The sequence below is a fragment of the Cervus canadensis genome, chromosome 3, assembly GCF_019320065.1.
Source record: "Cervus canadensis isolate Bull #8, Minnesota chromosome 3, ASM1932006v1, whole genome shotgun sequence".
NCBI classification, from domain to species: domain Eukaryota; kingdom Metazoa; phylum Chordata; class Mammalia; order Artiodactyla; family Cervidae; genus Cervus; species Cervus canadensis.
The window spans coordinates 62,273,440-62,298,686 of NC_057388.1; the positions used below are offsets into that span (position 1 = coordinate 62,273,440).

Consider the following 25,247-nt stretch of genomic DNA (forward strand, 5'->3'; position numbering starts at 1 on the left):
CCTACACAGTATCCAACAGTTAACAACATGACTTTTTAGTTGCTTTGGCTACTACAAAAAATGAGTTAGAGAAACCATTATCTATATTTCAATCACAAACATTACTCTTAAAACGCAATCTATATCTGATTTAGGACCAGGTCTTAAAAACAGAGATTAAGATTATTCTTAGTTTATTTCTCTGGGAAAGAGCCAAAAGAAGACAGAATAATTGTACTCATATACATCCTTACACTCTTTTATACATTCTGGGGGAAAAATATCAGATCAGCATGAGTCAAAATTGGCAATAAACCCATTATAAAGAAAAGAGTGGCACTAAGGTGAAATTTCAGAATATACTGCTTTCTATATACCTAACTGTGATCTTACTTAAAAATGAAGTATTTACAAAGTTTCTAGAAAACTAGAACCAACTTGATAACTAGGGTTTCACTCTTTGTCTCCGTAATATTCGGCTGTCAGCAGTTTCAACTACATGTTCAAACATCTAATGTCATTTTCTGTCCTACTTACACTATTCAGTGTCTTTATATAAATTTATAAATATTATAAGTGACATGCACAATATTACTTATAATATTTTCCAGATTAACAATTTTGACTTTAAATAAAAACTGGAGCATTTGGGCTTTAAAATTTTTTCAATTTCTCAATTCTTTTTTTAAAAAGTCACTGATGGAGACTGAATTTAAAGTTAAAAAAAATGTTACCTTTTGTAAATTTTAACAAAAAGGGATCACTATGAACAAATTTATTAATAAGTAAATACTGTTCTAAACAAATAATCAAGTAGCACTTGACACTGGCAAACAATGACCTTTCTTTTAAACCACAGAAGCTTCTATTGTAGGAGCTGCAGCACAGAACCTTATGACAAACAAAGGCTAAGTGAATAAGACTGTGAGAGCATGGTACTGGATAAAGAAGGAGAAGGGAATTTAGGCCAATAAACTTTAAAAGTCAATGAGTACATTATATCAGAAAATCAACTTCCAAGAAAATATCAATAGCTAACTACCACAGCTATAGTAAATCTTTTCCTTTAAGAATGGACTACAAAGTAATTCTTACCATAACAACATACTAGTAGAAAAAAAAATTATTCACATTCTAAGAGGTTTTTCTTGGGGGGGTGGGTGTGTGTGTGTGTGTGTGTGTGTGTGTGTGTGTGTGTGTGTGTGTGTGTGTGTGTGTGTGTGTGTGTGTGTGTGTGTGTGTGTGTGTGTGTGTGTGTCAGAGAAAGAGAGATGCACGCAAGAGCAACAGAGGGAGAGAGAGCTGACAAACCTGAAAATGTGAACTAAAAGCCATTCATATTAAGATTTCATGATAACAAAAAATTTAAGGAGAATATTTTCCTTGAGGAAAGCATATTTTCCACAACTGGTTAAAAAAGCACCTATGAAACTGTGCCATCAGCTTGTCTCAATGGAGGTTTAAGATTCCTTAATCAACTGCACCATAACAAAAGGCATTTCACAGCATAACTTTAGGGAAAATGTTATCTGCTCTAGAATCACACAAATAGCAATTAGAAATTCTTTTTTAACATTTTTTATAATACACAAGTTTTTCTGGGTAGCAGCAGTTGCTCCTGTACATGCCCTTTTTAAAAAAAATATGAAACAGAAGCAACAGAACAAGGGAAAAAAACTGAGAAGGATAAGAAAAGCAGCAGTTAAAAAAAAAAACAAAAACTTAAATACATTAAAGAAAGCTTAAAATAAGGAAACAGTACTGTGTAACTCTTAATTATTCCGAGTAAAGTGCACTGCTTAAATTGTTCTCTGATAACATTTTCCCTATGTTGAAAACATGAAATTTATGAATAGGTATGTCTGATACTAAAAAAAAAAAAAAAAAGACATTCATTGTTGCAGCCCTGATAGCTCTCTTCCAGTATTCTTTAACCATTCAGATGTATTTTGTGGGAATATTTATTCACATAATTTTGCTTAATACATTTCTTTCTATACAAGACTGAATTTAAAACTCTCTGTAACATTTTAATTATAGTAATAACACATTAATAAATTATAAATTAACAAAATCTTTATGTCTGCTTTAAAAAATCATTTATCAAATGCTAAACTCCAGACTATCTGGAAAATTAAAGATGCAAATTGCTATAAATCTGGCATCCCAATTAAATTCTGATTTTTAAAAGTATATAAAAATGTCCCTCAAATTATTCCAAGTTCCACTCAAGAAAATTTTGTTTTACCCTTTTTGTAAGTTATTAAAGTATTACAACCTGCTAAACATTTTACCTAAATGTAGGAAAACTGCCTGGAGATGCAAAGCACATTACATGAAGAGAACAAATAAAAATACCCGTTAAAACAAAGTTATTATAGCTGGCAGCACTTAAAATTGGTAATTATTTTTTTTTTAAGTTGCATAGCTGCAAGATGATTCATTGCTGATTACCTGTTGAGCAGTTTTATTTAAAAAGGAAGTAACATATTTAATAAATTGCAATTCAGTAGATAATCCTAGATTTAATTAATTAGAATATTATATGTAACTTGATTTTTTTATTCTTTGGACTGCATTCTGATAATGTTAAACCTTTAATTTACAATAGTAACATACTGTAGCTTTCCTATGTAGAAGCCTATTTTCTACTCTTGGGGGAGAAAAAAAAAATCGAAGAACTTGAGATCATGGTCTACATTCAGAGAATGTTTTACTGCTTGATTACATTTCTTGGTTTCACATTTAAGACTTTAATTTTTAAGAAGTAAATTACGTGGTCTTCAATTTAAGAACTGATGAATGCAGGAACATCATGTTGGGAAAATAAAGGGTCCCCAAACTAAAAACCAAAACAAATCAAACACAAGTAGTTGTGCAGCCCTAGAGAACTTAATAAAAAGTAAATCAACTTTTAAATCAGTTAACTTTGGCGTCTGAATACAAAATGTTCATCAGTATTACCTATGTAGATGACTACTAAGGGATGTGCAGCATTTTCAAAATCCCTGCGTGTCCTTTATATGCATGTTTGGTACACTGAGTTCTGTGGCAATTGTCCTCTCTTCAGCAGGATTTTTTCTCCTATATGATTGTCCATCTCTGCATTACTGAGTCTCACAGAACTTAGATATCTGGCTGAGTGTGCCTGCATTTTTGTTTTTGTTTTTCCAGAGACAGATCGTATCCTCTTGGTTTTTCAAGCATCTTGAAGTCAAGGAAACCTGTGTAAAAGCAGATACATTCAGCTTAAGCAATGGTCCATAATAGTAACACAAATAAAAATTAAACACCTATTTCCCCATGAACATTTCTTTAGACTGTAAATTTTCATACACTTAGCATTTTAAAAAGCTGATAAAAACCTGTGTTCTGTGCAAAAGAACAAATCAAGGACACCAAAGGACAAATTAAAGCTTAAAATTGTTACCAAAAAAAACCAAACCACAAACAGTCCTTCCCCCTCCACAAGAAAGACTACAACAGAGTAGAGAAAGTACAAACACATACACATATACACAATTCATTAATCCCTTTCCAAGTAACCCAAAATCTCAAAGTTAAAAGTAGTAAATCATCTCCTAACTAATCAAGACCTTAGATATTCATGTGTCTGTATTTTAGACTGACTACTAAATTCATATGCTGAAGAATATCGGTACATGTTGCTTTAAAAAAAAAGTTTTAACAACACCAAATCCTCTTCAAACCCATACACTTTTAATCTAGGACAGTTAAAGAAATAGGAGGATTCATCATTTGACAAAGGCAGTCAGAACAAAGACAAAATGTGAGTTGAGGAATCCCATGTCTATACATTCTTAGAAATGACTTATCATTTGAAAAGACCCATACAGACAGAGTCCACTGATTCACATCCAAACTCAGGTTCCACATTGGGGAAAAAAAAAGAACTAAAGAAGATAGAAGATAACACTGATACACAGGGTAAGGAAACTGAAATGCTGTTTAAAACCAACACACATGATGTTGCCCATAAGATGAGATGCCATGTTGCCACATATCCCATAAGCTCGCTGTGACACGAAAAGAAAGATTTAGCTGATTATACTAGGTAATAACAGATTTTATATCATAAAACTCCACTTACACACAAAAAAGTTTATTGACTAAAAAGACAAATTTTACTTATGGGTGAAAGACTTAGACATATTGCTTTGGTCCATAAAATACGAAATTTCATTCTATTAGCATTGGTGTTAGTACTTCTCTTAAAAAGCTTTTATAATTTTAGCCATAGCGTTACTTTAGTGACCCAGATGTAATGTGACACTGAAGACATTCCAAAGCATCTTCCTCTTCAAAATCCCTTTAACAAAGTGAGATAAAAGCATACATGCATTCATCCTCAAAATATCACTCTCATCCCCTTCTCTTACACAGTAATCTAATTCCAATTCATACTTCAAATGTGTCAAGGTATGATCTGAATTATCTCATAGTAAAAAGGTTCAAAAGCTGACAGTTTAGCCAGGACTTCGCAGTTCACATGTGCGACCCTACTGCTATTAATACAGAGTCTCAAGGCTGCAGCTCTCATTCCAGCTGCAACAGCTGTTACTAAGTTACCTCAAAGCTCCTTTGTTAATACTCTAATCTGTTGCTATTAAGTGATCCTCATTAAGAACAACAGAATCCCTTGAATGTGTTCATTATCACAACATTTCATATTTAAGACCAGGAGTTACTGAAATAAAAGGAAGTCAGGGGGACAGCACAGGACTAGAACTTAGGATACTATCTGCTCTAGCTTCCTGCCTGTGATCACATTCAGAAAAGACTGTTCTGTGACTACCTTTAGTCTCTGAACACAGAGGCAGTAACTCCTTCCCAAACAATTTCAAGATTGGCTAAAATATTCGGCCTTCATGTAAAACACAATACTTTATACCTTTATATCATTTTGAAGTGACACAAATAAAAAGCTTTTGAAACATAGGAAGTTAGCAATTAACTTATTTCAAAGCTAAACGATGTCATTCAATTCACTTCATGGAAAATTAAAAAAAAGCAATACACAAGTGAGGTTTTGAGGTTTTCATTCAATGCACATTTTCAGAAAATGCAGAATCATGAATAAGCTATGTCAACAGTGCAAAACAAATTCTGTATTTGGTTTAAAAACTCTTTTTTTGTGTCTACTGTGTAGATAGGATACACAAATGAAAGATAAAATTGAATGAATGACTATAAAAACAGCTTTCTGAGGAAAATGTTCTCACTAATAACAGCAAAATAGCAAAGAACACAATCTTTGGGTTCAATTACCAGCTCTACTAAGGAACTAGCCATGTGACCTTGACAGGCCAAGTTTCTTACCCTCTCTAAAACTTAGTCTCCTCACCTGCATTATGGGAGTAGTTAAGAGTACTGAGCTCAAAGAATTGTTACAACAATTAGATGAGTTATTAACAGATGTAAAATGCTTAGACCAATGCCTAGTACATTATCAATGCAGTTGCTCAGTCGTGTCTGACTCTTTGCGACCCCATGAACCGCAGCACACCAGACCTCCCTGTCCATCACCAACTCCCCAAGTCCACCCAAACCCATGTCCGTTGCGTCGGTGATGCTATCCAGCCATCTCATCCTCTGTCATCCCCTTCTCCTCCTGCCCTCAATCTTTCCCAGCATCAGGGTCTTTTCAAATAAGTCAGCTCTCCCCACCAGGTGGCCAAAGTACTGGAGTTTCAGCTTCAACATCAGTCCCTCCAATGAACACCCACGACTGATCCTCCTTTAGGATGGACTGGTTGGATCTCCTTGCAGTCCAAGGGACTCTCAAAAGTCTTCTTCAACACCACAGTTCAAAAGCATCAATTCTTCGGTGCTCAGCTTTCTTTATAGTCCAACTCTCACATCCATACATGACTACTGGAAAAACCATAGCCTTGACTAGGCAGACCTCTATTGGCAAAGTAATGTCTCTGTTTTTTAATATAATAATGCAATATAAATGTTAACTAATTATTATGACTGAAGAACTGTAATATATTGCATTACCTAAAAAACATACCTGGGAAGTTAGGGGAAGAGTATGGAATTTGATTCTGTTACTAACTACATAATTGTGGATTGTTGGGACAACATGCTGCTTAATGTCATGGAACTTCATTACTCTGACCCTCGGGTTTCTCATCGGTAAAATGGGGTCAGGATAGTAGTTCATGGGGTTTTTGAAAGCATTAAACTAAAATAAGTTAAAGTGCCTTAAAAGTACCAAAATTGTAGAGTTTACTTAATACATGATTCTCTTCAGGAAATCAAGAAAATTTATTTCTTTGTAACTTTTTATGTGAGTTTTCTATACAGCAGCCTAATACAATGCCTGGAACACACACACACACCTCAGTGACTAAATCAATGAATAAAAACGGTGGTTTAGAATGGATGACTCAGGTAACAGTTTAAAAAGCAATTTAAAAAAAAAAGGGATAATTACCTATAAGACAGGAGGCTGATGCTTAATCTGAAGGGTGCTCAGGGCAAGATCTATTTACTTCAAACCATTCATCTATGCAGCTAGAAAAGTAAAAAACAGAAAAATTGAAACACGTTTAATTATCTATATAATAGTTATAATAAAAATGCTTACTTCTTGACATTAATATCTCTACAGAAAAAGAATTTGATATTTTTAATGATATTTGGCATATATAAATAAAAGGATATTTTTATTACATTCTCATTATTCTAAGAAGGAAATAAATCTTTGCAAAATTATGCTATAATGTACTTTAAGGTTTAAACAGAACCACCATTCCCAAAAGAGAACCTAAAGAACTACCACTTGACCAATATTCAAAGCTAAAGGTCAAATCTGGACAGATATTTGTCTTCAAAATAGTTGTTCAAATTTATGCAAATGTCAACCACAGATCAAGCTTTTAAATTTTAATTCTTGACAATACTATATTACATTTTAAAAGACTATATATGGGAGTATTGAAAACTTAATTCTATCCCTTTCTTCCAACAATACATGTCCAGATACAAATAGATATACCATCATCCATTTATAAACTATCTTAAGAGTTTACAGGAAGTTAAATATTAGGGTGCATATATAATTATCATTATAGATCTGCACTGTTCAATGCAGTAAGTCACGAGCGACATATGGCTATTTATTTTTTATTTTTTTCATTTACTTTTATTAGTTGGAGGCTAATTACTTTACAACATTGTAGTGGTTTTTGTCATACATTGACATGAATCAGCCATGGATTTACAAGTATTCCCCATCCCGATCCCCCCTCCCACCTCCCTCTCCACCCGATTCCTCTGGGTCTTCCCAGTGCACCAGGCCCGAGCACTTGTCTCATGCATCCCACCTGGGCTGGTGATCTGTTTCACCGTAGATAATATACATGTTTCGATGCTGTTCTCTCGAAACATCCCACCCTCGCCTTCTCCCACAGAGTCCAAAATTCTGTTCTGTACATCTGTGTCTCTTTTTCTGTTTTGCATATAGGGTTATCATTACCATCTTTCTAAATTCCATATATATGCGTTAGTATACTGTAATGATCTTTATCTTCCTGGCTTACTTCTCTCTGTATAAGGGGCTCCAGTTTCATCCATCTCATTAGAACTGATTCAAATGAATTCTTTTTAACGGCTGAGTAATATTCCATGGTGTATATGTACCACAGCTTCCTTATCCATTCATCTGCTGATGGGCATCTAGGTTGCTTCCATGTCCTGGCTAGTATAAACAGTGCTGCGATGAACATTGGGGTACACGTGTCTCTTTCAGATCTGGTTTCCTCAGTGTGTATGCCCAGAAGTGGGATTGCTGGGTCATATGGCAGTTCTATTTCCAGTTTTTTAAGAAATCTCCACACTGTTCTCCATAGCTGCTGTACTAGTTTGCATTCCCACCAACCTATGGCTATTTAAATTCATCAAAATTAAAGAAAAATCCACTTGCTTAGTCGCACTAGCCACATTTCAAGTGCTCAACAACCACATGGCTAGGGCTACTCTACTAGATAAAACAGACATAGAACAGAAAGTTCATGCAGAAAGTTCTAACGATAAACTCTTGAGCCTTGAAGGATAAGTAACTTGCCCAACAGCTAGAAAATTACCCAAGGAGATTTGCTTTTAAAGTGTTAAACATTCTCAGTTAACAGCACAAATTAACATATGCCACAAAGTTAGATGGCTTGACTAATATGCTGAAGGACAAAATTAATAGTTATCCATCCTCACAGGTTGGTTTGATAGGTAAAACCAATAGATAAATTTAAAAGGAAAGAAGGTAAAAGATCCCATCCACACAATATTCTTACAAATATTTTAAAATAATTTCTGTTGCCATTAAGACTTTTGCTGTCTAAATAAACCTGCCCAATTTGACTTACGACACTGTTTTCAACTTGCTGTTTGACTCACTTCTGGTTTACCAGAATGCCTCTTAACAACAAAATACTGAGAACTGAACAAAATACGCCAGATGCATTAACAATACTCAGTACATCTTAATGTACAATTCTGTGATCTAAAATGGGCACTTCCTATTTTATAACCATGTGATTTCAGTTCATCTCGACAAAGAAAGCATTTAAAATCTCCTCTTCTTAGATAAACTGCTTTGAACCCATTTAAAATATTATATTCCCCTCCCAAGATCCAGCAGGAAATCAATCTCCTGTACTCTAAAACTGTGTGTATGTATTCCAAAATAACATATAGTACTGCTTCCATGTTTTACATATCGAACCTTTGTTATATGTACTGAAAACATTCTGACTTCTAGTTTTAAATTTTTCATAGTATCATGATGCAAAAAACACTTAAATTTTAATATAGTCAAATTCTTCTACTTTTCTTTTAACTTTTTATGGAGAGGTTATCTTAGCCCCCAAAATTCCTTGCCATGAGGTTAAGAACATCTCTCTATATTCTTTCCAATACTTTAGACTTTAGTTTCCATAGGCAGTTAATCTAGAATTAATTCTTATTTCAAAAGTAAAATATTCAATTATTTTTTCATGTCAATAACTAACTGATTCCAGTGCCACTCAATGAATAGTTTATTCCTTATTATCTTTACTATACTGTAATACCACCTTTGTTTAACATGAATAAATGGAAAAATTGGTTTAACAATCACTTATATAGCATCTATTATTTGCCAGCACTTTCTAAAAATAACTCATTTAAAACCTCAGAACAACTCTATGAAGTTAATACCAGTGCTTCATTTTACAGATTAAGGCAGAGAAAGTAACTTGACCAAGATGATACAATGAATTAGTACAGGGGCTAGGATTCAAATTTTAGGAATCTTGACTCTTAACAGTCCATGTTCTTTCAGTTCAGTTGCTCAGTCATGTCCAACTCTTTGCGACCCCACGGACTGCAGCACGCCAGGATTCCCTGTCCATCACCAACTCCCGAAGCTTGCTCAAACTCATGTCCATCGAGTTGGTGATGCCATCCGACCATCTCATCCTCTGTCGCCCCCTTCTCCTGCCTTCAATCTTTCCCAGCATCAGGGCCTTTTCCAGTGAGTCGGTTCTTCGCATCAGGTGACCAAGTATTGGAGTATTGGCCATGTTCTTTACCTCCATGCAATGCTGAATCTCCATTTTATATGCATGAGTGTTTATGGGCTCTATTCTTTTCCACTTACCTGTCTATATTCTTTTCCACACCACATTAATTAAGAGTCTTACAGTGAATCTGTATAGGATAAGTACCCCCACCACCACCACCCAGCATCACTTACTTCTTTACGATTGTCTTGACTATTCTTGACCCTTTGCTCTTTTGTCCATATACATGTAAGAATCAACTTGTCAAGTCACATGAAAAAACTAGTTGAGATTTGATTGAAATAGTATTAACTACATAGATTTGGGGTGAAGTGACATCTTTATGATATTGAGTTTTCCCATCCACAAAATCGTATGCCACATATTTATTTTAGACCTTCGATAATATCTTTCAGTAATGTTTTAAAATCTTGAATATCTTTTTGTAAGATTTATTCTTAATAAATCTTATTCCTGTTGCAGTTTGCTATTGCTTTGTTCGTCTCTAACCTAGTGTGTACTTTTTTCCCTCAATTTTTTTCTTCTCTGATCTTTGTTTCCTTCGTTTCCTGCTATCAATTTTCTAATTCAGATAAAAACTTAAGACTATTGATTTCCAGTCTTCCTTTCCACAGTAACACAAATCTTGCAAGGATCACTCTAGAAAAATGCTGAAAAGGTTTTCACTATTATTCAGAATATTTTCGAAGTTCCATTATGATTTCTTCTTTGATCTGTAAGTTACTTAAGAGTATGTGTGAAGATCATTTATCTTTTGTCATTGACATCTAACTATGCTCAGAGAACAGAACAGCTTTCTGTATGGTACCAGCTTTTTGTGGTTTACTAAGACCTGCCGTGTGGCCTAGTACATGACCAATTTCTACAGTATTTTGTATGCCCCTGAAAAGAAAATGTATTCTCTAAATTGCTGAGTGTAGATACATCCATTCATACTCATGAGATCAAATCTGTTCACTGTACTGCTCAATTTTTCTATGTCTTAACTAGTTATATGTATGCCTATTTGACTCAAGAACTATATTCAAATTTCCAATTACCATGATGATTTCTCAATTTTTTCTGACCATTCTACATATTTTACTTTGAGACTGTGTTCTTTGGTACACAAAGAATGAAGTTTTATATACTATTATCATCATATAATACTAGTAATACTTTCTTCAATAAAGTTAATTTTGTCCAATATTAATTTAGCTTTGTCAGTTTTATTTATTTAACATTTGCCTGGATATAGTCTTCTATCCCTTTAGGTCCATATTGTTCTGTATCCTTTATGTTTAAGTGTGCTGCTCATCAACAGCATATTCCAACCTTTTGATTTGTTTTCACCTGGTTAGTTTGACCATTTGGATTTATTATAATTACTGATATTGGATTTATTTTTGCCTCTTTGTTTTGGTACTATTTACTATTTTCTCCAACCTCCACCCTCTGCTTTTACATAAAATTCCAAGTTATTTCCACTATTGCTTTTCAAGTTATAGTTTTCTGTCCTTTTTGTAGTTTACTTTAAATCATCTTAAATCAAATTTTTCCTTGTTGCCCTAAAACCAAAACACTTTATCAGAAACCGGATGGGCTCTGGAGTCAGAGACATGGCTGGAATCTCAGTTCTTTCATTTATTACTAGCCATGTGACCATGCCCCCCAGCTTATTTCCTCAACTGTACAAGACTGTTGTAAGGCTTACATAAGATAACCTATTCAGGAAGCTATGGACAATACCTGGGTTATAGTAAATGCTTAATAAATGGTAGACTTTAAGATGCAAACAGATTTTTATTCCCAACAGGGAAAAAAAGGCCTTTTTTGGGGGAGGGGAGGAGTTTCGATGAAGAAGAAACCTTTCAGCCCTAACTACAAAATTTGAAACTTTGAGAAAGGTCTTTTAGTCTAATATCAATTTGGCTAACATAAAAATAAACTCACCCTTTATGATATATGCACAGACAAGGCAGTCGTGCTATAGTATCTCCCTGCTGCAGTTCTTCAAGGCATATTGCACATTCCCCAGCATCTTTACTCAGTACATCCTCTGAGAAAAAAGAAAATGCATTTAGGACAACAGAACTGAAAGAATTATGTGAATGCTAACTTATAAAGAGTGGTGTCTGGCATATTTTTGTCAGAAGCACATAAAATTCACCACCTATATTCGAAATACTATTCATAAATCAGTAAACAATGTTTACCTTTACTTACAGTGTCTCTCAATTTCATTTAGATTTCACTGAGGCATTACAGTTAATACAAACAGTATACAATCTTCCAACTCGCAAACAACTTTGCTATAAAATTTTATCAGTAAGTCCATTATTTGTAATTTAGAATTCATCCTACTAACCAATATTAATCTCGTGCCCAAAGATCCTTCCCTGGTGGTTCAGTCAATAAGGAATCTGACTGCAAAGCAGGAGACTGCCTGCAATACAGGAGATCCCCTAGAGAAAGAAACGGCAACCCACTCCAGTCTTCTTGCCTGGGAAATCCCAAGGACAAAGGAGAGGAGCCTGATGGGCTACAGTCTATGGGGTTACAAACAGTTGGACACAATCGAGAGACTAAACCACCACCAAGCTAGGTCAAAAAAGTACAGAGACTATAACGTGGCAGAAAAGACATTAAAATACTATTGTAATTTTTAAAATTCTGAAGTAACAAAACTGCATAAGTTAAAGAAATCATCTTGAATACAGGGCTTTAAAAAAATATGCTTAATTCAAGAACATACAAAACAAGGGAGATCAAAGCTTCTGTGTAGATTCGGAAAGGGTCTTTTGGAAACGAGGATTTCAGACACTGGGCTCAACAACTCTTAATCCCAGACACCAATTAGACTCACTTGCAAAAGGCCCTGCAGGATATTTTAAACACAAATACTACTGTGGTGAAACCCTTTATAAAGCAAAATTTCCTTTTGAAAAAAAAGAAAAGCAAACAAACAAAAAACCCACCAAGGTTTTCTCAATTTATGTTTTATACTGAGAATTTAAATTATATTTTAGCATTAAAATTTTAATTTTTAAAAGGATCCTGCCTAAAAGTACATTAGTATATGCTTTGTGACTCTTTTTAAACAAGGAATAACTAAAACATGCCATTACTTTAGAATATGGAGAAACTTAATAAGTTTAGAGAACACAAAGCAAAAAGCAGGAACATGCAATATAAATTTATATCACAAATAGATAAATTACTGCTTTGGAAATAAAAATCAAACAAGCTAAAAGGGAAAAGCTGCATTAATCTCTCCCTAAATGCTTAAACACAGACCAATGCAGGTAAGTTTCCTAATAGTTCCTTTTAGAAAAATCCATTCTATAAATAGTTTCCCCTTTAGTGATTCATTTTGAGACAGCACATTAAGAGGAAATATAGCTCTATTTGGTCTGTAGAAAGGAAGGTACCAGCAGATGATTTACCCATTAGGCTAGAGAGGGTAACAGGGCAACTTCCACAGCAAAAGGAAAGGCCTTGGTAAGAAGGTATATGCTCTCAGAATTTAGTGAATATGACAGAGGCAATTTTAGCTAACTACCGTGTATCTCACAAGCTAACACATTACATCAAAGATTTAACCAGAAAAAGTTTTCGGCAAGAACTGGGTAAAGGGAAAAATGCTTATTAACACCCACCTATAAAGACCTACACACCACCTTCTGGAACTAACACCCCAAAAAAGATGTCCTTTTCAAAGCCATCAGGGATTGGAATGCAAATATATTAAGTCAAGAGAAATCCAGAACAACAGGCATGTTTGGCCTTGGAGGACAAAACGAAACCACGCAAAGACTTTTGTCAAGAGAACACGCTGGTCATAACAAATACCCTTCTTCAACAACAGAAGAGATGATTCTACACATGGACATCACTGATTTGTCAATACCGAAATCAGACTATGTTCTTTGCAGTCAAAGACGGAAAAGCACTTTACAGTCAGCTAAAACAAAATGGAGCTGACCGTGGCTCAGATCATGAGCTTCTTATTGCAAAATTCAGACTTAAATTGAAGAAAGTGGGAAAACCACTGTCATTCAAATATGACAAACATCAAATCCCTTATGGTTATACAATGGAAGTGACAAACAGATTCAAGGGATTAGATCCAGTAGACAGTGACTGAAGAACTATGGACAGAGGTTTGTAACATTGTACAGAAGGGGGTGACCAAAACGATCCCAAAGAAAAAGAAATGCAAGAAGGCAAAATGGTTGTCTGAGGAGACTTTACAAACAGCTTAGGAAAGAAGAAAAGTGAAAAGTAAGGGAGAAAGGGAAAGATATACCCAACTGAATGCCGAGTTTCAGACAATAGCAAGGAGAGATAAGAAGGCCTCCTTACATGAACAATGCAAAGAAACAGAAGAAAATAATAGAATGGGAAAGACTAGAGATCTCTTCAAGAAAACTGGCGATAACAAGGGAACATTTCATGCAATGGACAGAAACAGCAAGGACCTAACAGATGCAGGGACCTAAGAGATTAAGAAGAGGTGGCAAGAATACAGAGAAGAACGATATAAAAAAGGTCTTAATGACCTGAATAACTACGATGGTGTGGTCACTCACCTAGAGCTGGACATACTGGAGTGTGACATCAAGTGAGCCTTTAGGAAGCACTACTACAAACAAATTTAGTGGAGGTGATAGAATTCCAGTTGAGCTATTTAAAGTCCTAAAAGATGATGTTGTGAAAGTGCTGCATTCAATATGTCAGCAAATTTGGAAAACTCAGCGGTGGCCACAGGGCTGGGAAAGTGTCAGTTTACATTCCAAGGCCAAAGAATGTTCAAACTACCATGCAATTTAGCTCATTTCATACGCAAGCAAGGTTATGCTCAAAATCCTTCAAGCTAGGCTTCAGCAGTATGTGAACTGAGAACTTCCAGATATTCAGGAGTTCCAGAAAAACATTTACTTCTGCTTCACTGACTACGCTAAAGCTTTTGACTGTGTGGATCACAAAAACTGCACAAATTATTAAAAAGATGGGAATACCAGTCCACCTTACCTGTCTCCGGAGAAATCTGTGTGTAGGTCAAGAAGCAACAGTCAGAACCGTTATGGAACAACTCACTGGTTCAAAATTGGAAAAGGACTATGTCAAGGCTGTATGCTATCACCCTGCCTATTTTAACATATGCAGAGTACATCATGCAAGATGCCAGGCTGAATAAGCACAAGCTGGGATCAAGACTGTGGGAGAAATATCAACAACCTCAGATATGCACATGATATCACTCTAATGGCAGAAAGTGAAGAGGAAATAAAGAGCCTCTTGAGGGTGAAAGAGAAGAGTGAAAAAGCGGGCTTAAAACTCAACACTAAAAGAACTAAAACCATGGCATCTGTTCCTATCACTTCATGGCAAATAAAAGAGGAAAAAGAGGAAGCAGTGACGGATTTTATTTTCTTGGGTTCTACAATCACTGCTGATGGTGACTGCAGTCATGAAAATAAAAGATGCTTGCTCTTTGGAAGAAAAGTGAAAGTAAAAGTGTTAGTTGCTCAGTCCTGTCTGACTCTTTGGCGACCCCATGGACTGTAGCCCGCCAGGCTTCTCTGTCCATGGGACTCTCCAGGCAAGAGAACTGGAGTGGGTTGCCATTTCCTTCTCCAGGAGATCTTCCCAACTCAGGGATCGAAGTCAGGTCTCCTGCACTGCAGGCAGACTCTTCACCATCTGAGCCATCAGAGAAGCCCAAAGGTATGACAAAACTAGACCGTGTATTAAAGAGCAGAGACATCACTTTGCCAACTAAGGTCCATACAATCAAAGCTATGGCTTTTCCAGTAGTCATGCACAGATGTGACAGCTGGACCATAAAGAAGGCTAAGCACTGAAGAACTGATGCTTCTGAACTGTGGTGCTGGAGAAGACTCTTGAGAGTCCCTTGGACTGCAAGATCAAACCAGTCCATCCTAAAGGAAATCAGTCCTGAATATTCACTGGAAGGACTGATACTGAAGCTCCAATACTTCAGCCACCTGATGTGAGAGTTGACTCAGTGGAAAAGACCCTGATGCTGGGAAAGACTGAAGGCAAAAGGAGAAAGGGGTGGCAGAGGATGAGATGGTTGGATGGCATCACTGACTCAACAGACACGAATATGCGCAAACTCTGGGAGATAGTGGAGGACAGAGGAGCCTGGTATGCTACAGGTCACGGGGTTTCTAAGAGTCGGACACAACGTGGCAACTGAACAAGAGTCTTCTCAATTTTCTTTCTTGATCCTGGAAGTCCCAACCACTACCCTGTCCTCAACTGCAACCCCAATTCTTTTCTCTTCTTCTTGATCTCTGTTTTTCCTTTATTGTTCTGAATAGCCTTCCACAAACAGGGAACCAGTTTAATGTAAAGCACCCAACTAGTGTTAACTGCTATATTGGAACTCACAAAAGTCATCCCAGTGGCTCAGACGACATCACAAACCTATACGTTAAGTCAGCCTGCACTATAGAAATTATCCCACTCTCAAGAAACCCAACATCAACCACAGTTGTCCAATTCAGCTTTAGCTAGCCTACTTTGTCCCAGAAAATACAACCTTCTAGTTTTCTAAGGAAACGCCCATCTTTCTAGCCAATCACGTCCTGTTCCTGCAGTGCCTCTTGTAAGACCCCATAAAAGTCACTTTTACCCTAAACTCCCTGAGGTGCTTGCTAGGCATTGTAGACCCCAGTCTACAGACTGTTTTCCCTTGAGTAAAAGGATATCAAACTTGTTACTAAGTTTTTTAGTTTTGCCATTTGATATGAGGATGACAGCAATGAAAACAAAGAGAAAAAGATCTGAAGGAAACACTAGAAGATCACTGTACAATTGTATAATTCCAAATGAATGTATATTCTCACCACTTAAGATTTTTTTCCACCACCACAGGGATAACCACATAGTAAAATGAATCTACGTCTCACAACTAACTACAAAAAATTAACCATTTCTTTTTATCAAGCCTAAGACATTACATAAAATGTCTTATATGACATTATATAAAATGGGTTTTATATTTCACTGAGTAAAAAATGCTCCCACTAAACTGTGACATAAATCAATTTTAAGATACATCTTTTTCAGAACTTCACAATTTTTAAAAAGTATGCCTTAGTTGATGGACTAGGCTGTAAAATTTTCTACCTTCTAGAATACATTAACAACACATCTAGATTTAAGTATAAATGAACCAAAAACTCAATTAACATAAATTAGACCAGCTTTTAAAAAGCAAAATGTATTGCCGTTTTCCGTCTAAATCTCTGTAACATATTCTCAGCACCAAATAAAAGTAAGTAGAAATCCACTAGCTGCAAGCTTCCGAACTCATTGTTCACACAAATATAAATGTCTTACAATACTTTTATGTGGACTTATGACTACCAACTCTAATTGCAACAGGTGTTAAAAATCTTTGAGTTGGGAAAATTTTAGTATCTTAAAAGGCCTTGGCTCTCCTGCTTACAAGAAAATTTATAGTACAGCAAAGACAAATCCAATATTCATATAACTGACAGAATAATATATATTTTAAGAATATGATGACATGCTTTGCAGTTACTAAGTTAAAAAAATCTTTTTACTTTAATCTAGAATGACATATTAACATCAGTCATTTTAATCAGAAGGTCTCTAAGCCCAAGTAATAAAAAGTATGCAGAACTATATTCTCTGTGTTAAGAAAGGTATACCTGTACATACAAGAACATTCCAAACACGTTAATTTCAATGCAGAAGCAGCCCAATATCCAATGTAAATGGCTTCTAATGAAATGATACCTGCTCAGAAAATTAAAAGGTGTTAACATACTACAGCCACTGCTCAACTGCATTTTGGTAAGTCACTCTGAGTTCACTCTCACTGCAAAACCTCACAGTTATTGCCTCAAGTAACAAATACTTAATTTTCACATTTGAAAGACTCATTTCCAATAGAATCTGTCTTTATATATTTGAAGGCATTTTTTATTTTTGAAAATTCACGATGCAACGTCTGAAGGTTTTCTACAGTATTCCCCGCTCCTACCCCATTATGACATTCTATTTTCATTAAAAGAGAATTTTTCAGCTTAGCAATGAGATACATGCAGAGTTAACGGAGAGCCTAGAAATACTACTAAAACCAGGACACTGAAGTGCCTTTAAGAAAGCTGGGAAAAGATTATTAAAAGTCTTTAACCAGTCAAAACATTCATGAAAAAACCATCTCAAAAAATAAGGAATCAGTGTTTTAGGACTAGAATATCTTAAGGGCAGACAACTAACCAACCAAAATTAAAATGAGAAAAGCAGAGAAGGGAACACAGACTTTAACTACCATGGTTTGCTTGTGTAATCCCCTTCCTCACAGCACTGATCAGGGGAGAGATACTCAAGATTGTGAACATGAAACTAAATTTATGTTGCTTTTTCAAAAGTGTTGTCGATGTCCAACCTAACATCTAGAGTCAGTGTACTGCTTATCAGTCAAATTCTTTGATTTATTCACATGGTCTGTGCATTAATTTAGAAATGCTCATACAGGAAAAGAAGAATTAAACTGGGAAGACAGCAATGATTTTTATCAAGAAGTGGGCACCAAAATTACTTGGGTTTGTATTCTGTCTCAACACAGGGGGAAAAAGAAAGGATTATATATACCTGGGCCCCATCCCTAGAGATTCTGCAATATACAACTGCTTCAGAAAAACAACTGCTATCAAGGAAACACCATGCTGAGGTAGAAAGAACGTTAAGACTTAAAGTTGCAAATAATATGAATTTCTATTCTCACTATTAGGTACATAACCTCCAAAATGTTAGTCAACTTTGAGTTTCCTTTTGGATATCCAAAATATTATAGAGATGAAGCTTTAAAGAATCTTACATAAAAATTTTAAGCTATAAAAACACTGTATAAAATATTATCAGAAAAAACTTAATGGACTTCTCCAAAAACAAAGTTGGTCGTTTTTCTTTTTCTCCCCATTCTGGTATCCTAGTTGTTTCAATTTTATAAAATGTCATAAATAATCCCATGGCCAACAGACACTTCTACCAGATACTCTAGACCTAGTCATTTCTAGAGACCTTTTATAACTCCAGGCTGGGAACAACTCCATACAAACAATATTGCCTAATTAATTTTTAAATGTCTTGGCTTCATTCTATATTTGAAAGTACTATAAATGTCCACTTTATTACATGCTTTTAGACATATTTAAGTTTTTTATTAATCCTACTACATACCTAAAATTACCTCCATTTTACAGATGAGGCTCAAATAAATTAATTTACCAGAAGTTACTAAACTAGTTAAGTCCTGAGGTCAGGATTCAAATTTAGGCTTTTTGGCCTTTTTACAACTTCATCAATTTTGGTACAAGAAACAATTTCACTTTAAGAGTATAAATACAGAAGGAAACTATTTTAGACAACTTTAGGTTTGAAGTACTAAAGATTAGTGTGGCTACCTATTTAGATTAGAGGAAGCATGCTCAAGACTGATCACATGCTTTGTCTTCTGGAATTAATAAACTGCCATAAAAACTGTTAAAAGAAATGAGCTCACATTTTACTTTCTTTACAGAATAGAAGAACAGCTCTGTCCAATATAACTTTCTATGATGACAGAAATAGTCTTTTATCTACGCTGTCCAAAACAGTAGCTACTAGCCACATATGGCCTGAAAATAGGACTTTAAATGTGGCCAGTGCAAAATACGAAACCTATATATTTTAATATAGTAGATAAGGAACATACATTTATAAACTAAAGATTTCTGTAAATTGTTATTTTACTTAAGCCTCAAGCTCTTAATTTTTGCATTGCCCAAAGAAATTACTTAAAATTCAAGCAGCCAAATATGCAAAATTAAAATATGTAGCAAGTACAAGCACATATCCATATAGTTATTGCAGATCAAGACAACATGAAAAAAAGCACACAGCCAAAATCCTTTGGGGGAGGGGGAGAAAAAACAACAAATAAGACCAAATTTGTTAGAGCCAGCCAACAAAACTCCATGCGAAAAAGTCATAATCATCACAACTTTATTTTCAGATCAAGCATCCAAAGGTATATATGATCTTTCCAGCAAAATACAATGCCAAGCACTATTATGGATCAGGCATTTTACCTGAAGACTTATTTTTTGTTCTTGAACCCTCAATGATAGCAGTAGAAAACAAAAGCAGCTGAAATGTGAAATAATCCCTAGAAAAATCAAGAATTAAAAAAATTCACAACATTAGTAAGAAGCAATTACTCAAAGAATGAAAAACTGGGGCTCACAGGGTTTATTAATAAGTACTTTCAGATATAAAGTTATATCTAATGGAGTTTGAAGACGTTAACATTAACATTCTAGATTACAGATCCATGAGCTGTTACTGTATTCAAATACCATAAAGGGAATTAGAAATTATATTTAACAAAGGGAAACAGCCATTTTCAGTGTAAAATTAATATATCACTAAAAACATGGGAATAACCTTCACTAAACTGTCTAAAATTCAAACTTTGTGGTCAGGATCAACTTTTATCCTTCTTAGAAATTTATTTTTCTGGTTCAAGGAGCAATTGCTGGCTTCCTCTGCCTAGATGCCATTGACATTTACTGCATAAGTGCCTTCTTTAAAAATAATTGAGAAATGACTAAACACCTAGTCATTTTTCATTTGCATTGTTAGAAACTTACTTTAAAATTAAGACTATTCTTCAAGAGACAGAATCTGCAACTCTTCTGATGACTTGGAAAAATGTATACTCTCGGGATTTTCTGAAAATGGACATTTGGATCCTTCTCCAACAATATATTAGCAAAATAAAACAGAACCCAAACTATATACTCTAAAAAGTGAAATAGACAAAAACAACACTAATTAAATACTTATAGATTCAGTTTTCTTGGGCATTTTTGTTTCTAACTTGCCTAAGAAAAAGCTCAGGATTAAGTATTCTATAAAACCAGACACCTAATAAGTATAAGAAGTTTTACAAGTCATCTAAGAAATTTCTAAATTACCAAATTACTTCCCAACCTTCATATCAAATTAAGATGACTTTCCTTTACTCTCTCCCTATCACAAATCGCTGATTTGCTACCTCTAAATAAATGTTTACTTAAATGAGTTGTCCACATTAATACCCTGGTTTCTCTTCAGATCATATAAATGAGTTGTTCACATTAAAAAGGGGGGAAAAAACACAGAAAAGAAAAAAAAAAAAACTGCTGAATATATAAAAATAGAATAAAATACACTTTGAACTAAAGTTTCAAGTTTGTTTTTGCTTTGAATCAATGCAAAGAGAAAAACATCAGTCCTAAAAAAAAAAAAAAGCTGATTTTCAGACTTAACTTATGATTGTATACTTTTAAATTATATTAATGTATTCAATTATAAAGTAGGCTTTAATGGCAATAACAAAAGTCAAACAATCTGGGTAATACAATGTAGCAAATTAAAAAAAAAGATGTTATAGACAGTTCTAGGTTCAAATCCCAACTCTGCAATGGATCTAGGAGTAATGGGGATAATAATACCTACTTCACAGGGCAGTGGTAGGAATAAAATAAGATAAAATTCCAACGCTGCAACAGATCTAGGTACATAATGGGGACAACACCACCCACTTCACAGGGCAGTGGTAAGAATTAAAAAAATACCTGTTAAATGTCTAGAATTGTACCTGGCAAGGAGCAGGTATGTTTTGAATACTAGCTATAGGACTACTGAGAAGGGACTCTTCCTCTGAGCTTGTTATCTCCAATTGAAAGAAATGATGAAACCTGCTAGACCCGTCTCTTAAGAGTATTATGGAGATCTAATGAGAACGTAAGTGGAAGACCTGAACTTTGGACAACACACAAAATTATTTGAACTTCGTTTTCTTCAAATAAATTGTAAGTCTTAATAGCTATATCTCACACACTCTTTAATATTGATAATTAAAAATTGAAGAGCTAATGTAAAAATGCTTAACTCTAAATATTGGCTAAATTAAACAAAATTCCATTTACTATCATATTGAAACTGAAAAATGTCACCTCAAATGGCATTTAACAAACATATTATGTCAAAACTATTATCGATTTATGACGTAGGAGTCTACCTATCATTCTGTTAGAATGAATTTGAGAATGAGTGTTACAATGTGTATGTGTACGTACTGCTTTTATTAACTGAAGCTGGAGTGTGATGCTCCTTCCCTTCTGCTTCCTCCTGAGTATATGAGGAGGAAGGAATTAGAAGGTGGAGTCTTAATCACTAGACTGCCAGGGAAGTTCCTTGGTTTTCTTGTTTTCATTTATTTTTTCATTGGCCCAACATTTTTGATACAAACAAACAAAAATAGAGTCTGAGCCAGATGTGGCCAATACTTTGCAATCTCTGTATTCAAGAAACAATAATATAATTCCATGAGGAAGGGAACCTTGTAGATTCTGCTTACTCCAGCACTTAGCATGGTGTTTTGCACAGTTACCGCTTGAAAAATGTTTTTTGAACAGCTAAGAAAACAGAAGAGCTCAGAAGACTAAAGCAAGCACCAAGCGACAAATGAACCAATGGAGAGAGAGAACACCGCAAAGTCAGAGGGCTGGACTTTCGGTGACTTGGGCACTTAGTTTGCAGTCTGTTGACTCAGCTGAGCTCAGACCTTTTTTTTTTTTTTTTAAGTGTACTGACTTCTTTATCCAAGTGGTTCCTATCAGCCAATCAACCAGGAAGCACTAGTACATGCAGAGTTTGCCAATAAATAATAGTAAGTTGATTAAAATTATGGGTAGAGAGTTATTAAGTACTATGCATACACAGGAGAGAGATTTTAAATGTCCACTCCACCAAGATAATAAAGCAAAGTGTGAAACTCACACATACCTGGAGGAAAAAGGAAGGTGAGAACCAGTATTTCTCACAATAACAGTCAGGCAATACTAACAACTCAGAGTTTTTCTGGATCCCCTTATATTCTGCTACTAAATGACTAAATATTGCAACTAAATTACTTTTAAAAGAACAAAAAAAGCCCTGTGAGAAAAACCCTGGAGAAACTAAATCTAGATTCATCTGAAAATTCATGTAATGAAACCTCATGAAAATCAAGAAAGGGCAAATGTAAAATGCTTTCTTCAAAAAATTGTTTTAAGGAGAGGGGAAACACACTGATACTGAAAGAGGTTTCTTTCTTTCTGCTCAAATTTCACCAATCCTTCAGCTGCCCAAGGCAACTTCAGTACCTGAGTGAATCCTATTAGAACAAGGGGCGGAGGCTGCTCTGATGGTGAAAGTACTACTCAAAGAAAGAAGCTACTGAGTTGGGCTGAGGCTAGAACTCCCTCTGCACCCAAGAACTGGGAAACTTTTTCCCTCACAGTTTTAAACAAAAAGGGCTAGTGTGCACCAAGCTTATGACCACAAGATTCACAAGAGAAGAGTATCTTGCATTCTATCCTCTTCTATTTGAGAAACAAGTAAGTGTGATCTGTATCTGTGCTAACATTATACAACAGAGAAAATTCAGAAACTAAGTACACACAACAGTGTGAATGAAGGTGAACCAAGCTAAAAAAATGAAAGAGACACTTCTCATAAACTCAGAACAAACGAGTAAATGGAAGTAAGGGAGGTGATGACTTTACAAGTAGAAATTCCTAGAAGCATTAATACTTCAGAGGAAGGGAAATGGGTCAATGCAGAAAACTAAGTCAGTAGTCTAGAATAAATATCATGTAAATAAAAAACAAAAATCATTAACAAAGACATAAGAAACAGAGGATAAATCCAGGAGCTCTTATACTGAAATTACAGGAATCACAGGAAGAGAAAAAGGAACAGAGAAAGAAATAATAATCAAAGAAATACTAGAAGAAAATAATCCCCGAGCTGACTAAAAATCTGCATTTCTAGACTGAAAAGTCTTATAAAGTCTCAATTAGAGATGGGAGTAGAGTGAAAAAAACACTTAGATAGATGCATCCTGGGAACAAAAAGAGAATTTTAAACCTTCAAAAAAAAGAAATTAATCTGTAAGCTTCCAAATGGAAAGAATAGGCAAATTAAGATGAAAGAACAATGAGACCCAGCAAGACCTCACATCTGTAATACTGGGAATAAGAGAAGACCACAATTTTATAAACTTAAAGGGGAAAACAATTAATATATCCTATATTTAGCTAAGACAGTAATCATACATGACAGGAAACAAGAAACACCTGGGAACCCAACAGCTCACTAAGTATATCATCCATGTAAGTCTACGGAAATTATTCACAAAAATGCTTTTAATGAAAAAGAAAATTAAAATAAGAAGAAAACCCTCAATATACACAAAGAGAAAATTAAAGAGTACAAAAAACAGCAGTGAGCAGTGAAATATGTAGAAGTAAAATTTAAACAGATAACACTGTGATTGAAACTGCAACATAACAAAGCATTTTTGAAACAGAAGCAAGATCCTGCCAGTGCAAATTTAATATGTAATATAGGATGTAAAGTCAAAATTATTTCATAATAGCCAAGAGTTGGAGATAGAGGGGAAGGTGAGTAGGAGACAGGAAAGTGAGCAAGAAAAATATATTAGGTGGATGAGCACAAAGAAAACTACTAATTTTGATAGAATAAAACAGAAGTATATGTTGAAATATATATATATATTAAAGTAAGGTAAGCAACAAAGAAGGAAAGATTTATAGTGAAAGTTCTGAATTAATTTGGAAGAAAGGGAAGGAACTCGACCAATCCAGAGAAGACTAGGAAGAACCACCAGCTATACTGTAAACATATGTGTGCTGAACGGTACATTGTATAATATTTATCTAGCTTCAAAAAATCAACGTATTTACCATGAATTAAAAAAAAAAAACAAAAAACAGGGAAAGATAGGGAAGCAACTGTCCTAGAACACATGTCAAGATATAACAGTTGAGGAATGAAAATGAAAAAGAGGGAAAAAACCTACTACAAAAAGAAGTTGAAACCAGAAAAAAATGGAGCACAAGAAAAAAATGACATTCCTGATATCACAGGAACACAAGGGGTCAAAAGTGAGAATAAACTGGAAATGAAAATAGCTTTAATAATTACAGAAGACGAAAAAAGCTTTAATAATTCACTTTGAAAGACAAAAAAAAGGAGATCCCATCACATACCTATAGTAAAAAATAAAATTCAAGAAAACATCACAGAAACAAAACTAGATCTGACTCTATATACTTAAGGGCATACTGAATCCTAGAAAAAACTAATCATGAAAAATCAATGCTATTTAATATATACTCTACTGTATTTTTGTCATAAAAAGTGGAATTCTTTACACACCTTGGTAAAAAGAATGTCAACTCTAAGAAAGAGGTGAAATCAGGTTGGTCTTGGACTTCTCCAGAGTAGCACCTTACATTGTAAGGCTAGAAGAATGTTTATAATATCCTCAAGTAAAGGAAGCGTAACCCAAAGATTTTATATCCAGTTGAAAAACTGTTACTCAAAAACAACACAGATAAGCAATGTTAAACAAGAAGTCTAGTGAACTGTTTCCCATGACTCTTCTCAGAGGATTTATATGAGGATAAACCTCAACTAATCAAGACATGCCTGGAAAAGCTTAAGCAGAAGGACTGGCAGTTAGAAGTGAATCTACTTAACTACAAGATTAAAACAAAAGTGGGATTATGACATGCAAATTATATACCTAAAAATTAAAAG

The 25,247-nt window shown here is 34.8% G+C and overlaps 1 protein-coding gene across 2 annotated transcripts in view; it reads right to left on the reverse strand.

The window, feature by feature from the left end:
- Positions 1-1,477: 1,477 nt before the first annotated feature.
- Positions 1,478-25,247, reverse strand: part of ZNRF2 (zinc and ring finger 2) — an 84,910-nt gene continuing 61,140 nt past the window's right edge. The window contains exons 3-5 of one of the 2 annotated variants that reach the window (XM_043463285.1): positions 11,499-11,604; positions 6,443-6,522; positions 1,478-3,203 (exon numbers count right to left, since the gene is read on the reverse strand). In XM_043463285.1, coding sequence (XP_043319220.1) covers positions 6,465-6,522; positions 11,499-11,604 — 164 coding nt within the window. In that variant the 3' untranslated portion in view covers positions 1,478-3,203; positions 6,443-6,464. Of the gene's footprint in view, positions 3,204-6,442; positions 6,523-11,498; positions 11,605-19,681; positions 19,759-25,247 lie in introns of those variants that run through there. The other variant, XR_006268549.1, reaches the window with a different exon arrangement.